Source organism: Mesoplodon mirus (assembly GCF_964341445.2).
Source record: "Mesoplodon mirus genome assembly, chromosome: 1".
In the NCBI taxonomy this organism is placed as follows: Eukaryota; Metazoa; Chordata; class Mammalia; order Artiodactyla; family Ziphiidae; genus Mesoplodon; species Mesoplodon mirus.
The window spans coordinates 31,509,272-31,522,114 of NC_138976.1; the positions used below are offsets into that span (position 1 = coordinate 31,509,272).

General features: G+C 38.7%; 1 protein-coding gene across 1 annotated transcript in view; it reads left to right on the top strand.

Annotated features, from left to right (window-relative positions):
• Positions 1-12,843, top strand: part of LOC309800844 (trimeric intracellular cation channel type B-like) — an 85,226-nt gene that overhangs the window by 28,172 nt on the left and 44,211 nt on the right. Inside the window, exons 3-4 of the mRNA XM_082615165.1 lie at positions 11,736-11,920; positions 12,741-12,828. Coding sequence (XP_082471291.1) covers positions 11,736-11,920; positions 12,741-12,828 — 273 coding nt within the window. The remainder of the gene's footprint in view (positions 1-11,735; positions 11,921-12,740; positions 12,829-12,843) is intronic.

A 12,843-nucleotide genomic window follows, 5' to 3' on the forward strand; every position in this document is an offset into this window, starting at 1 on the left:
CTTCCAAGTATCAGTTATATATTGCACATTTGCATAACTGAGACTGCATTTTTATGAGGAAAAGTACAACAAAAGGTATCGTTGTATAGGTCTGTCATTCTGTAATAGTCTTTTTCAAAGCATATACATAAAATTTTTGATTTGTTAGAGTAGTAAGAGCAAGAGCAAAGCTCTCGTATTGGACTAATATGAACTGTATTTAGCTTACTGTTCTGTTTTGGCCTAGTTAAGTCATACTGTTTTGGTAGTCAGAAGCGGGAAATTAAGGGAGGGTGAAAACAGTTCTCAGAGACTAACCGTGGGAGGCTCAACTCTTGGTATTAACCTAAATTCTACTTTCGTCTTTCCTACTTAAACTGGGTTAGCTTTCATTTGTCAGTGAACTCGCATCCTGCTTGTATCCTGTTTTATTTTATTTTATTTTTAACATCTTTATTGGAGTATAATTGATTTACAATGCTGTGTTAGTTGCTGCTGTATAACAGAGTGAATCATCTGTACGTGTATATATATATCCCCATATCTCCTCGCTCTTGCGTCTGCCTCCCACCCTCCCTATCGCACCCTTCTAGGTGGTCACAAAGCACCTAGCTGATCTCCCTGTGCTATGCAGCTGCTTCCCACTAGCTATCTGTTTTACATTTGGTAGTGTATATATGTCCATTCCACTCTCACACTTTGTCCCAGCTTACCCTTCCCCCTCCCCATATCCTCAGGTCCATTCTCTATGTCTGCGTCTTTATTCCTGTCCTGCCCCTAGGTTCTTCAGAACCATTTTTTTTTTTTAGATTCCATATATATCTGTTAGCATACAGTATTTGTTTTTCTCCTTCTGACTTACTTCCTTCTGTATGACAGACTCTGGGTCCATCCACCTCACTACAAATACCTCAATTTCGTTTCTTTTTATGGCTGAGTAATATTCCATTTGTATATTGCCACATCTTCTTTATCCATCTGTCTGTTGATGGGCACTTAGATTGCTTCCACGTCCTGGCTGTTGTAAAAAGTGCTGCAGTGAACGTTGTGGTACGTGTCTCTTTGAATTATGGTTTTGTCAAGATATATGCCCAGTAGTAGGATTGTTGGTTTGTATGGTTGTTCTATTTTTAGTTTCTTAAGGAACCTGCATACTGTTCTCCATAGTGGCTGTATCAAGTGACATTCTCACCAACAGTGAAAGAGGGTTCCCTTTTCTCCACACCCTCTCCAGCATTTATTGTTTCTAGATTTCTTGATGATGGCCATTCTGACTGGTGTGAGATGATATCTCATTGTAGTTTTGATTTGCATTTCTCTAATGATTAGTGATGTTGAGCATTCTTTCATGTGTTTGTTGGCAATCTGTATATCTTCTTTGGAGAAATGTCTGTTTAGGTCTTCTGCCCATTTTTGGGTTGGGTTGCTTGTTTTTTTGATACTGAGATGCATGAGCTGCTTATATATTTTGGAGATTAATCCTTTTTCAGTTGCTTCGTTTGCAAATATTTTTTCCCATTCTGAGGGTTGTCTTTTCATCTTGTTTATGTTTTCCTTTGCTGTGCAAAAGCTTTGAAGTTTCATTAGATCGCATTTGTTTATTTTTGTTTTTATTTCCATTTCTCTAGGAGGTGGGCCAAAAAAGGATCTTGCTGTGATTTATGTCATAGAGTGTTCTGCCTATGTTTTCCTCTAAGAGTTTGATAGTGTCTGGCCTTACATTTAGGTCTTTAATCCATTTTGAGTTTATTTTTGTGTGTGGTGTTAGGGAGTGTTCTAATTTCATTCTTTTACATGTAGCTGTCCAGTTTTCCCAGCACCACTTATTGAAGAGGCTGTCTTTTTTCCATTGTATATTCTTGCCTCCTTTATCAAAGATAAGGTGACCATATGTGCGTGGGTTTAGCTCTGGGCTTTCTATCCTGTTCCATTGATCTATATTTTTGTTTTTCTGCCAGTACCATTACTGAAGGTACTGTAGGTTTGTAGTATAGCCTGAAGTCAAGGAGCCTGATTCCTCCAGCTCCATTTTTCTTTCTCAACATTGCTTTGGCTATTCAGGGTCTTTTGTGTTTCCATACAAATTGTGAAGTTTTTTGTTCTAATTCTGTAAAAAATGCCATTGGTAGTTTGATAGGGATTGCATTGAATCTGTAGATTGCTTTGTGTAGTACAGTCATTTTCACAATGTTGATTCTTCCATTCCAAGAACATGGTATGTCTCTCCATCTGCTTCTTTCATCAGTGTCTTATAGTTTTCTGCAGGTTTTTTTGTCTCCTTAGGTAGGTTTATTCTTAGGTATTTTATTCTTTTTATTGCAGCGGTAAATGGGAGTGTTTCCTTAATTTCTCTTTCAGATTTCTTGTCATTAGTGTACAGGAATGCAAGAGATTTCTGTGCATTAATTTTGTATCCTGCTACTTTACCAAATTCATTGATTAGCTCTAGTAGTTTTCTGGTGGCATCATTATGATTCTGTATGTATAGTATCATGTCATCTGCAAACAGTGACAGTTGTACTTCTTCTTTTCCAATTTGGATTCCTTTTATTTCTTTTTCTTCTAGGATTGCTGTGGCTAAAACTTCCAAAACTGTGTTGAATAAGAGTGGTGAGAGTGGGCAACCTTGTCTTGTTCCTGATCTTAGTGGAAATGGTTTCAGTTTTTCACCATTGAGAACAATGTTGGCTGTAGGTTTGTCATATATATAGCCTTTATTATGTTGAGGTAAGTTCCCTCTATGCCTACTTTCTGGAGGGTTTTTATCATAAATCGGTGTTGAATTTTCTTGAAAGCTTTCTCTGCATCTGTTGAGATGATCATATGGTTTTTCTCCTTCAGTTTGTTAATATGGTGTATCATGTTGATTGATTTTCATATATTGAAGAATCCCTGCATTCCCTGGATTAACCCCACTTGATCATGGTGTATGATCCTTTTAATGTGCTGTTGGATTCTGATTGCTAGTTTTTTGTTGAGGATTTTTACATCTATGTTCATCAGTGATATTGGCCTGTAGTTTTCTTTTTTTGTGACATCTTTGTCTGGTTTTGGTATCAGGGTGATGGTGGCCTTGTAGAATGAGTTTGGGAGTGTTCCTCCATCTGCAGTATTTTGGAAGAGTTTGAGAAGGATAGGTGTTAGCTCTTCTCTAAATGTTTGATAGAATTTGCCTGTGAAGCCATCTGGTCCTGGGCTTTTGTTTGTTGGAAGATTTTTAATCACAGTTTCAATTTCAGTATTTGTGACTGGTCTGTTTATATTTTCTTTGTCTTCCTGGTTCAGTCTCGGAAGGTTGTGCTTTTCCAAGAGTTTGTCCATTTCTTCCAGGTTGTCCATTTTATTGGCATACAGTTACTTGTAGTAATGTCTCATGGTCCTTTGTATTTCTGCAGTGTCAGTTGTTACTTCTCCTTTTTCATTTGTAATTGTGTTGATTTGAGTCTTTTCCCTTTTTTCTTGAAGAGTCTGGCTGATGGTTTATCAATTTTATCTTCTCAAAGAACCAGCTTTTAGTTTTACTGATCTTTGCTCTTATGTCCTTCATTTCTTTTTCATTTATTTCTGATCTCAGTTTTGCGATTTATTTCCTTCTGCTAACTTTGTTTTTTTGTTGTTCTTCTTTCTCTAATTGCTTTTAAGTTTCATTAGGTCCCATTTGTTTATTTTTGTTTTTCTTTCCATTTCTCTAGGAGGTGTAAGGTTAGGTTGTTTATTTGAGGTATTTCTTGCTTCTTGAGGTAGGATTGTATTGCTATAAGCTTCCCTCTTAGAACTGCTTTTGCTACATCCCATAGGTTTTGGGTCGTCGTATTTTCATTGTCATTTGTTTCAAGGTATTTTTTGATTTCCTCTGATTTCTTCAGTGATCTCTTGGTTATTTAGTAGTGCATTGTTTAGCCTCCATGTGTTTATATTTTTTTACAGGATTTTTCCTGTAATTGATATCTAGTCTCATACCACTGTGGTCAGAAAAGATACTTGATACGATTTAAATTTTCTTGAGTTTGCCAAGGCTTGATTTGTGACTCAAGATATGATCTATCCTGGAGAATGTTCCATGAGCACTTGAGAAGAAAGCGTATTCTGTTGTTTTTGGATGGAACGTCCTTTAAATATCAGTTAAGTCCACCTTGTTTAATGTGTCATTTAAAGCTTGCATTTCCTTATTTATTTTCATTTTGGATGATCTGTCCACTGTTGAACGGGGGGTGTTAAAGTCTCCTACTATGATTGTGCTACTGTCGATTTCCCCTTTTGTGGCTGTTAGCATTTGCCTTATGTATTGAGATGCTCCTATTCTGAGTGCATACACATTTACAATTGTTATATCTTCTTCTTGGGTTGATCTCTTGATCGTTATGTAGTGTCCTTCTTTGTCTGTTTCAATAGTCTTTATTTTAAAGTCTATTTTATCTGATATGAGTATTGTTACTCCAGCATTCTTTTGATTTCCATTTGCATGGAATATCTTTTTCCATCCTCTCACTCTCAGTCTGTTTGTGTCCCTAGGTCTGGAGTGGGTCTTTTGTGGACAGCATGTATATGGGTCTTGTTTTTGTATCCATTCAGCCAGTCTGTGTCTTTTGTTTGGAGCATTTAATCCATGTACATTTAAGGTAATTATCTATGTGTGTTCCTATTACTATTTTCTTAATTGTTTTGGGTTTGTTATTGTCGGTCTTTTCTGTCTCTTGTGTTTTCTGCCTAGAGAAGTTCCTTTAGCATTTGTTGTAAAGCTGGTTTGGTGGTACTTAATTCTGTTAGTTTTTGCTTGTCTGTAAAGGTTTTAATTTCTCCATTGAATCTGAATGAGATCCTTGCCTGGTAGAGTAATGTTGGTTGTAGATTTTTCCCTTTCATCACTTTAAATATGTCCTGCCACTCCCTTCTGGCTTGCAGAGGTTCTGCTAAAAGATCAGCTGTTAACCTTATGGGGATTCCCTTGTATGTTATTTGTTGCTTTTCCCTTGCTGCTTTTAATATTTTTTCTTTGTATTTAATTTTTGATAGTTTGATTAATATGTGTCTTGGCGTGTTTCTCCTTGGATTTATCCTGTATGGGACTGTCTGTGCTTCCTGGACTTGATTAACTATTTCCTTTCCCATATCAGGGAAGTTTTCAACTATAATCTCCTCAAATATTTTCTCAGACCCTTTCTTTTTCTCTTCTTCTTTTGCGAGCCCTATGATTCGAATGTTGGTACATTTAATGTTGTCCCAGAGGTCTCTGAGAATGTCCTCAATTCTTTTCATTCTTTTTTCTTTATTCTGCTCTGTGGTAGTTATTTCCACTATTTTATCTTCCAGGTCACTTATCCGTTCTTCTGCCTCAGTTATTCTGCTATTGATTCGTTCCAGAGAATTTTTAATTTCATTTATTGTGTTGTTCATCATTGTTTTTTTTTTTTTTTTTTTGCTCTTTAGTTCTTCTCGGTCCTTGTTAAACGTTTCTTGTATTTTTTCCATTCTGTTTCCAAGATTTTGGATCATCTTTACTATCATTATTCTGAATTCTTTTTCAGGTAGACTGCCTATGTCATCTTCATTTGTTTGGTCTGGTTGGTTTTTACTTTGCTCCTTCATCTGCTGAGTATTTCTCTGTCTTCTCATTTTGCTTAACTTACTGTTTTTGGGGTCTCCGTTTAGCAGGCTCTGGGTTTGTAGTTGCCCTTGTTTTTGGTGTCTGCCTCCAGTGGGTAAGGTTGGTTTAGTGGGTTGTGTAGGCTTCCTGGTGGAGGGGACTGGTGCCTGTGTTCTGATGGTTGAGGCTGGATTTTGTCTTTCTTGTGTGCAAGACCACATCCGGTATTGTGTTTTGGGGTGTCTGTGAACTTATTATGATTTTAGGCAGCCACTGTGCTAATGGGTGGGGATGTGTTCCTGTCTTGCTAGTTGTTTGGCATGGGGTGTCCAGCCCTGGAGCTGCTGATCTTTGAGTGGAGCCAGGTCTTTGCGTTGAGATGGAGATCTCTTGGAGAGCCTTTGCCGATTGTTATTACGTGGGCCTGGGAGGTGTCTGGTGGTCCAGTGTCCTGTACTTGGCTCTCCCACCTAAGAGGCTTAGGCCTGACACTTGGCCGGAGCACCAAGACCCTAAAGCAAGCTTCCCACAGAGCTTCCCGAGGGTACCTTGTTTACAAGAAAACGGCAGGAGGAAGGGGCAGAGCTGGGACTGCGCAGTCCCTGTCAAATCACCAAGCTGAATTCCTGTATCCTGTTTTAGACTAACTTCTGTTATTTAGCGCTCTGCTTTGTCATTTTTTTCTCTATGTTAATCACTTAGATTAAGTCACTTAGACTTAAAAATGTATGAGAAGTAAATTGCCTTCTCGTTCCATTTCATGTCTGATATGTTCTAGTCCTTCATTTCTGATATGTTTTCTTTAAGCACTTTACAAGTTAAAAGTTCCATAGATGTTACAATTTTAGTTAAAGGTGAAATTATCTTTACAGAAGGAGGGACATGATGATTTCTTAATGAGTGTTGAGTGACTCATTGAAGGAATTTGAAAAAGGTGACTTGTGTTATAGAGCAGGAATGGCTATTTAGGGCACCACTGGTCTGATCTGCTTACTTGTAAGTCTACTGAGCACAATAAACAGTTGTTCTCTTGCCCTGTGGCTATTTAACAATTGAAACAAGAACTGTTTTCTGTTTAAAATATGAGCGTATTATAGGTACACTTTAGAAATACAGTAAGTCCCCTACATACAAACGAGTTCAGTTCTGAGAGCTCGTTCTTAAGTGCAACTTGTTGGTAAGTCCAACAAAGTTAGCCTAGGTACCTAACTAACAATTGGCTATGTAGTACTGTACTGTAATAGGTGTATACTACTTTTCCACAAATAATACATAAAAAACAAACACAAAAATAGAGAAAACATTTAAAATCTTACAGTACGGTACCTTGAAAAGTACAGTAGTACAGTACAACAGCTGGCACACGGGCTGGCGTCACGTGAACAGGCAAGAAGAGTTACTGACTGGAGGAGGGAGAGGAGGTGGGAGATGGCAGAGTTGAAGGATCGTCAGCAACAGGAGACGGAGGGCAAGCTGCAATTTCACTCAGGCCTGACGTGGATGCCACAGGTCCTGGTTCCTTGCTGGATTTAATTCTATCTACCCTCTTGAAAAAACGATCCAGTGATGTCTGGGTAGTAGCTCTTTTTTTTTCTCATTGTAGATGACTCTGTAGCCCTGGATCGCATTCTGAATGGCTGCTGCAACCTTTGTTTACCGTTCTATATTCGGGTCCTGTGCCTCAAAAACTAACAGTGCCTCCTCAAATAAAGAAAATCCCCTTGCTATTTCCTGCGTCATGAATCTCTTCAGTCCTTCAGTTACTTCTTCTTCCTCTTGTCTCTTCGTCCTTTCTCTGGGCCTCCAGTTCCATCAGGTCTTCATTAGTAAGCTCCTCGTGTTGCATAACAAGGAATTCAATGAAGTCATCCTCTTGCAGATCTAGCGCCAGCTACTTGCTGAGGGTCACTAAGTTGCTGAAGACCTCTTTGGGCTCCTCATCCACCTTCTCAAATCCACGAAAATCGTGAACAAACTGTGGGCAAAGCTTCTTCCAAACCCCAGTCATGGTGATGGCCATAACCTCACGCCAAGCAAAGTCCGTATTTTTTATGACCTTGCAGATGTTATAGTCCTTCCAAAATTGCTGCAAGGTTGTTCCTGATCCGTCACTCGCCTTTACTGCCTGATGAAAAGTGTGATGTAAATAATATTTCTTGAAAGTTGGTATAACTCCCTGGTCCACAGGTTGGATGAGCAACATAGTATTTGGTGACAGATGCACTACTTTGAGGTTGGGATGAAAGTCATCTATGAATGAGGGGTGGCCCGGAGTAGCAAAAGAATGTTGAATGGGATGTCCTTTGCCAAGCAATATTTCTCTACCTCTGGTATAAGGTGCTAGAAAAACCAGTCCTGGAAAATGGCCTATGTAACTCAGGCTTGGGGTTATTACTCTTCCACACAACAGGAAGAGAGCCCTTGGCTATGTGTTTAAGGGTTCTTGGGTTCTCTGAATGATAAACTAAGAGAGGCTTCAGCTCCATATCTCCAGAAGCATTGCCACCAAACAACAGAGTTAGCCTATTCTTTGCCGCTTTATAGCCTGACATCACCTTTTCCTCCTTACTGATGTAACTTCAGTCTGGCATCCTCTTCCAGTACAATCCTGTCTCATCCACATTAAAAACCTGCTTGGGTAAATATGCACCTTCATCAATAATTTCTTGAAGTGTTTCAGGAAATTCTCGGGCAGCTACTATATCTGCACTTGCTGCCTCGCCACTTAACTTTTACGTTGTGAAGGTTGGCTCTGCCTTAAACTGATGAAACCAGCCATGGCTGGCATTAAAAGGTGTGCCCTCTGATTCTTTGCCATGTTTCTTCTTCAAGTCTTCATAAAGGCTTTTAGCTTTCTCTTGAATCAGCATTAAGCTGAGCAGGACTCGACGCTGATGCTGATCCTGCATCCACACACTGAGAAGTTTCTCCATCTCCTCCATCACTTTTCCACGCTTCTTCAATATTATTGTTGCCGTCATCGGCATAGCAGACTTCGTGATACATGATCTTGTCCTTGTTCTTTAGAATCGTGCCGATGGTTGAACGATTCGTTTTATAAGAACGAGCGACATCTGCCATCTTTTCGCCTCACTCCACTCAATTATTTTACTTTTGTTTCCGTCCTTATCGCTTGGCTCTCCTTAGCAGTACCAGCCACATCACTGCTGCTTTTAATGCTTGCTCCCGGATATCCTGGGCTTGAAATAAAGATACTGTACTACTGTACTCTATACAGTGCTGTGCAGTAAAGTACACAGAACACAGCCACTTGTAGAGGACATATGTGTGTGACAGTGTATGCCAGACACGTGAACTAACATGTGATTGGACATGGGAACGCACGTTCACATCTTTGAAAGTTCACAACTTGAAGGTTCAGATGTAGGGGACTTACTGTATCTGATTGATGCAATACAGACTTATTTATTAGAAATAGCAATAATTACAAATTTTAGACCATACGCCATAATGTCACATAGTTGAATATAAAAAGTCCAAGATTGGGACTTCCCTGGCGGTCCAGTGGTTAAGACTCTGTGCTTCCACTGCAGGGGGCACGGGTTTTATCCCTAGTTGGAGAAATAAGATCCCACATGCCCCGTGACACAGCCAAAAAAAAAAAAAAAGTCCAAGATTGCTCTTGTAATAGTGTAGCCTTTTAACTCATGTTGAAGATAGTCTTGGTGTAGAGAATGAAAATGAGGTTGTTTGTATTATTTTTGTTTTGCTGTTTTTTTGTTTGAGTATTTTGAGTATTCATTACTGCTAAAGTGAAACCAAATCTCCCTGTCTTAATCTAATCTAGAGTGGATACCAAAACTTTTTTTTTTTAATTTAAAAATACATTTAAAAATTGCTTAGGTGTAACTTTTGTTTTCCCCTGGCACCTAGCCAACTTCCTGGAAATTTGTTCTGTATTTAAAGAGAGATTTGTATAGAGGCTTTCAAAACGTTATATGAACATTAAAGATTTTATGTAATACCAGTCATTTTTGAAAAGCTTTTTACTACTTTTCGATAATTTATTCCTTTGTCTCAAACTCTTTAATTATCAAATGATTCTTTGATTTGATATATTTTGTGTGTTGCCTCATGCTAATTTTTTAACTGTTAATAAATGATTTAACTCAGGCCTACTGTTTTTTTGTTAATAAATTTATTTATTTATTTATTTATTTTTGGCTGCATTGGGTCTTCATTGCTGTGCACGGGCTTTCTCTAGTTGTGGCGAGCAGTGGCTACTCTTCATTGTGGTGCGTGGGCTTCTCATTGTGGTGGCTTCTCTTGTTGCAGAGCACAGCCTCTAGGCCCGCAGGCTTCAGTAGTTGCGGCATGTGGGCTCCGTAGTTGTGGCTCAGGGGCTCTAGAGTGCAGGCTCAGTAGTTGTGGCACATGGGCTTAGTTTCTCCGTGGCATGTGGGATCTTCCCGGACCAGGGCTCGAACCCGTGTCCCCTGCATTGGCAGGCGGATTCTTAACCACTGTGCCACCAGGGAAGTCCAGGGCTACTTTTTATTATGCTGAGTTTCAGGGGGTAACAAGATGAATGATTCCTGCCATCTAAGGACTGTTATAATTTGAGTATTATAGCCTTTATATATTATAAAGAAAAATGTCTAAAGAGCTATGTTGAAGTATAGGAACCAATTGTTTTAGTTGTACAGAACCATCAGAATTTAGTCTGAACTGGGAATATTAAATAAAACAAAACTCTCAAAGTCAATGTATATGGTAGTATTTAAATGACATCTTGAAGAGTAGGAAGGAATTGGTAAGTGGAGTTGAAGAAGAGAGGGTGCTTCAGGCTGAACAAACCATTTCATCTTATATTGGGTCTCTGAAGCAGTGTTTTGGCAAACAGGATTTCATATTCCATGAATACTTTTAGGAATTCGGACTCTATGAGCCATGAATTACAATAAGGTTAACAACTTCTTTTAGAAGAGATAGAGTACTTCTTTCTTGCAGTGTATTCTGTATCAAGATAAATGTTCTGCTTTAAGCACAAAATTGTCTGCCAGAGAGTATTTTAGGAATGGGGGGAAAAAGTGCTGTGTTTTCCAATCAACACTACTGTTAAATTGTTGAACTGGTGTTTAGAACAAATGAGGCTTCAAAAAATAATTCACCTGGGCTTCCCTGGTGGCGCAGTGGTTGAGAGTCCGCCTGCCGATGCAGGGGACGAGGGTTCGTGCCCCAGTCCGGGAGGATCCCACATGCCGCGGAGCGGCTGGGCCCGTGAGCCATGGCCGCTGGGCCTGCGTGTCCGGAGCCTGTGCTCCGCAACGGGAGAGGCCACAACAGTGAGAGGCCCACGTACCGCAAAAAAAATAAATAAATAAATAATAATAATGATAATAATTCACCTGAGGAGGAGTGAATTATTCTTAAACTAACATCACAATTTAATTGGTTAAAACTTAAACTTACTCAACTAAATTGAAGAACAAGCTTCATATTCTTTTAGCCGTATGAAAATAAGTTTTTCCTTAACACGAGTGAATCTGTCTCCTTGAGAACAGTGACCTTTCTCTGTATAGGTTGCAGTTTATGCACAAAGGGGTACAGGTGAAGATGTAAGTGGGGTTGAAATGGTGTCCCTTGCTCAGCTACTAAGGTCCCTTTTCTAATTCCTTTTCCAAAGACAAAGGCACTCTACCTAGAGAAGCCCCAAACCAGAAGTGATTATACACTTGCTTAATTTTGTTGGTGGATTCAGCACTTAGCTTGTAGACTAGTGTAGTCACAAATTAGGAACTCAGTGAATACTTTTTGCATTTATAGAGTACTCAGAAGTACAAAATTTATTTTCCCTTTGATTATGACTTTTTGGCAGATTATTTTATGTGCTTCACGTGATTTTTAAAAATTGACTTTGGGACTTCCCTGGTGGTCTAGTGGTTAAGATTCTGTGCTTCCACTGCAGGGGGCACGGGTTTGATCCCTGGTCAGAGAGCTAAGATCCCACATGCTGCACGGAGTAGCCAAAAAAAAAAATTTTTTTTTTTGACTCCACCCAGTCTGTGGTCTTCTTGCAGTCAAATTCCATGTTTATATGGATAATTCCGTTTGTTGTGTTTTATCAAATTGTTATTTCTGATATTCTGGATTTTTATTTTTGTTCTTTGGATTCTACTCATGTATTAAAATATTTAAATTTTAATTTCAGGTATGTTATATTTTTTTGCCCCTGTGACCTTGTTTCCCGGGGATATTCATTCCTACCTGTTCAACTCCTCGCTGAGGGAATGAAGGAAGTGACCAGGACTTGGAAAATAGTAGATGGAGTCACCCATGCTAATCTCTATTACAAAAATGGCTGGATGGTCATGATAGCTATTGGATGGGTCCGAGGTAATATTAACAATATGTGTTCATAAATATTCTGTTATTGGTGTACTACAACTACTGAACAATTCTCTAATTAAATTAATGGGGACCACATACTTTAATAACAGTCTTTTTTGGAAGATGGAAGCCTTGTTTCTGTTGGCTGGTAAAGTTAATTCAGAACTGGCACTATTCACTAGTACTAGTCATCAGCCATTCTTTTGAGCCTGATTGTCTTAAAAAGAGAATATTTATTATTGGTTTGATTAGCAGCCATAGCCAGAGGGATTTGTAGTTAATTAAGGTGTAGCCACCGCCATAAATAAAACAAGTTTACATAAGAAATTATGTGGCACGTGTAATTAAAAAAACTTTGCTCTGTTTTTTTTTTCCTCGCTTTTTTCATCCTGTATAACCTGAAATAGTAAATGTGATTGATTATGGGTTCATGTTCAGTCTTCATTACCTACCTTTATTGTTATGTTGGAACTGAATAAATTTCTCAGTCTATTGTTATAGTGTACTGCACCTAAAACTAAAATCAGAAAAGGAAATGATAAAGCAGAGGAATTTATTTTTTCAGGTCAGAAACAAACCTCTAGCCACATCTCTGTCCGAGGCCCCAATTTTAACCTTAATTGTAGTACAATAGACAGTTGCCATGAAAAAATTATAATTGTCTCTGTATCATAAATGTACAAGGCAACTTTTTTCTCCCTCCCAAGAATCATATTTTGGAAATCCTCTTGGAATTTTAAGTCAAAAGATAGAATTATGGCTTTATTTCATATATTTTCTCAAGAAAATTTGGTTAAGTATTCTTGTTTTATCTTGCTCATTTTAGGTGCAGGTGGTAGCATTATCATGAAGTTTGAGCAGTTGGTAAAAGGCTGTTGGAAACCAGAAGCTGATGAATGGCCGAAGATGTCCTAGTGAGTTGGTATAGA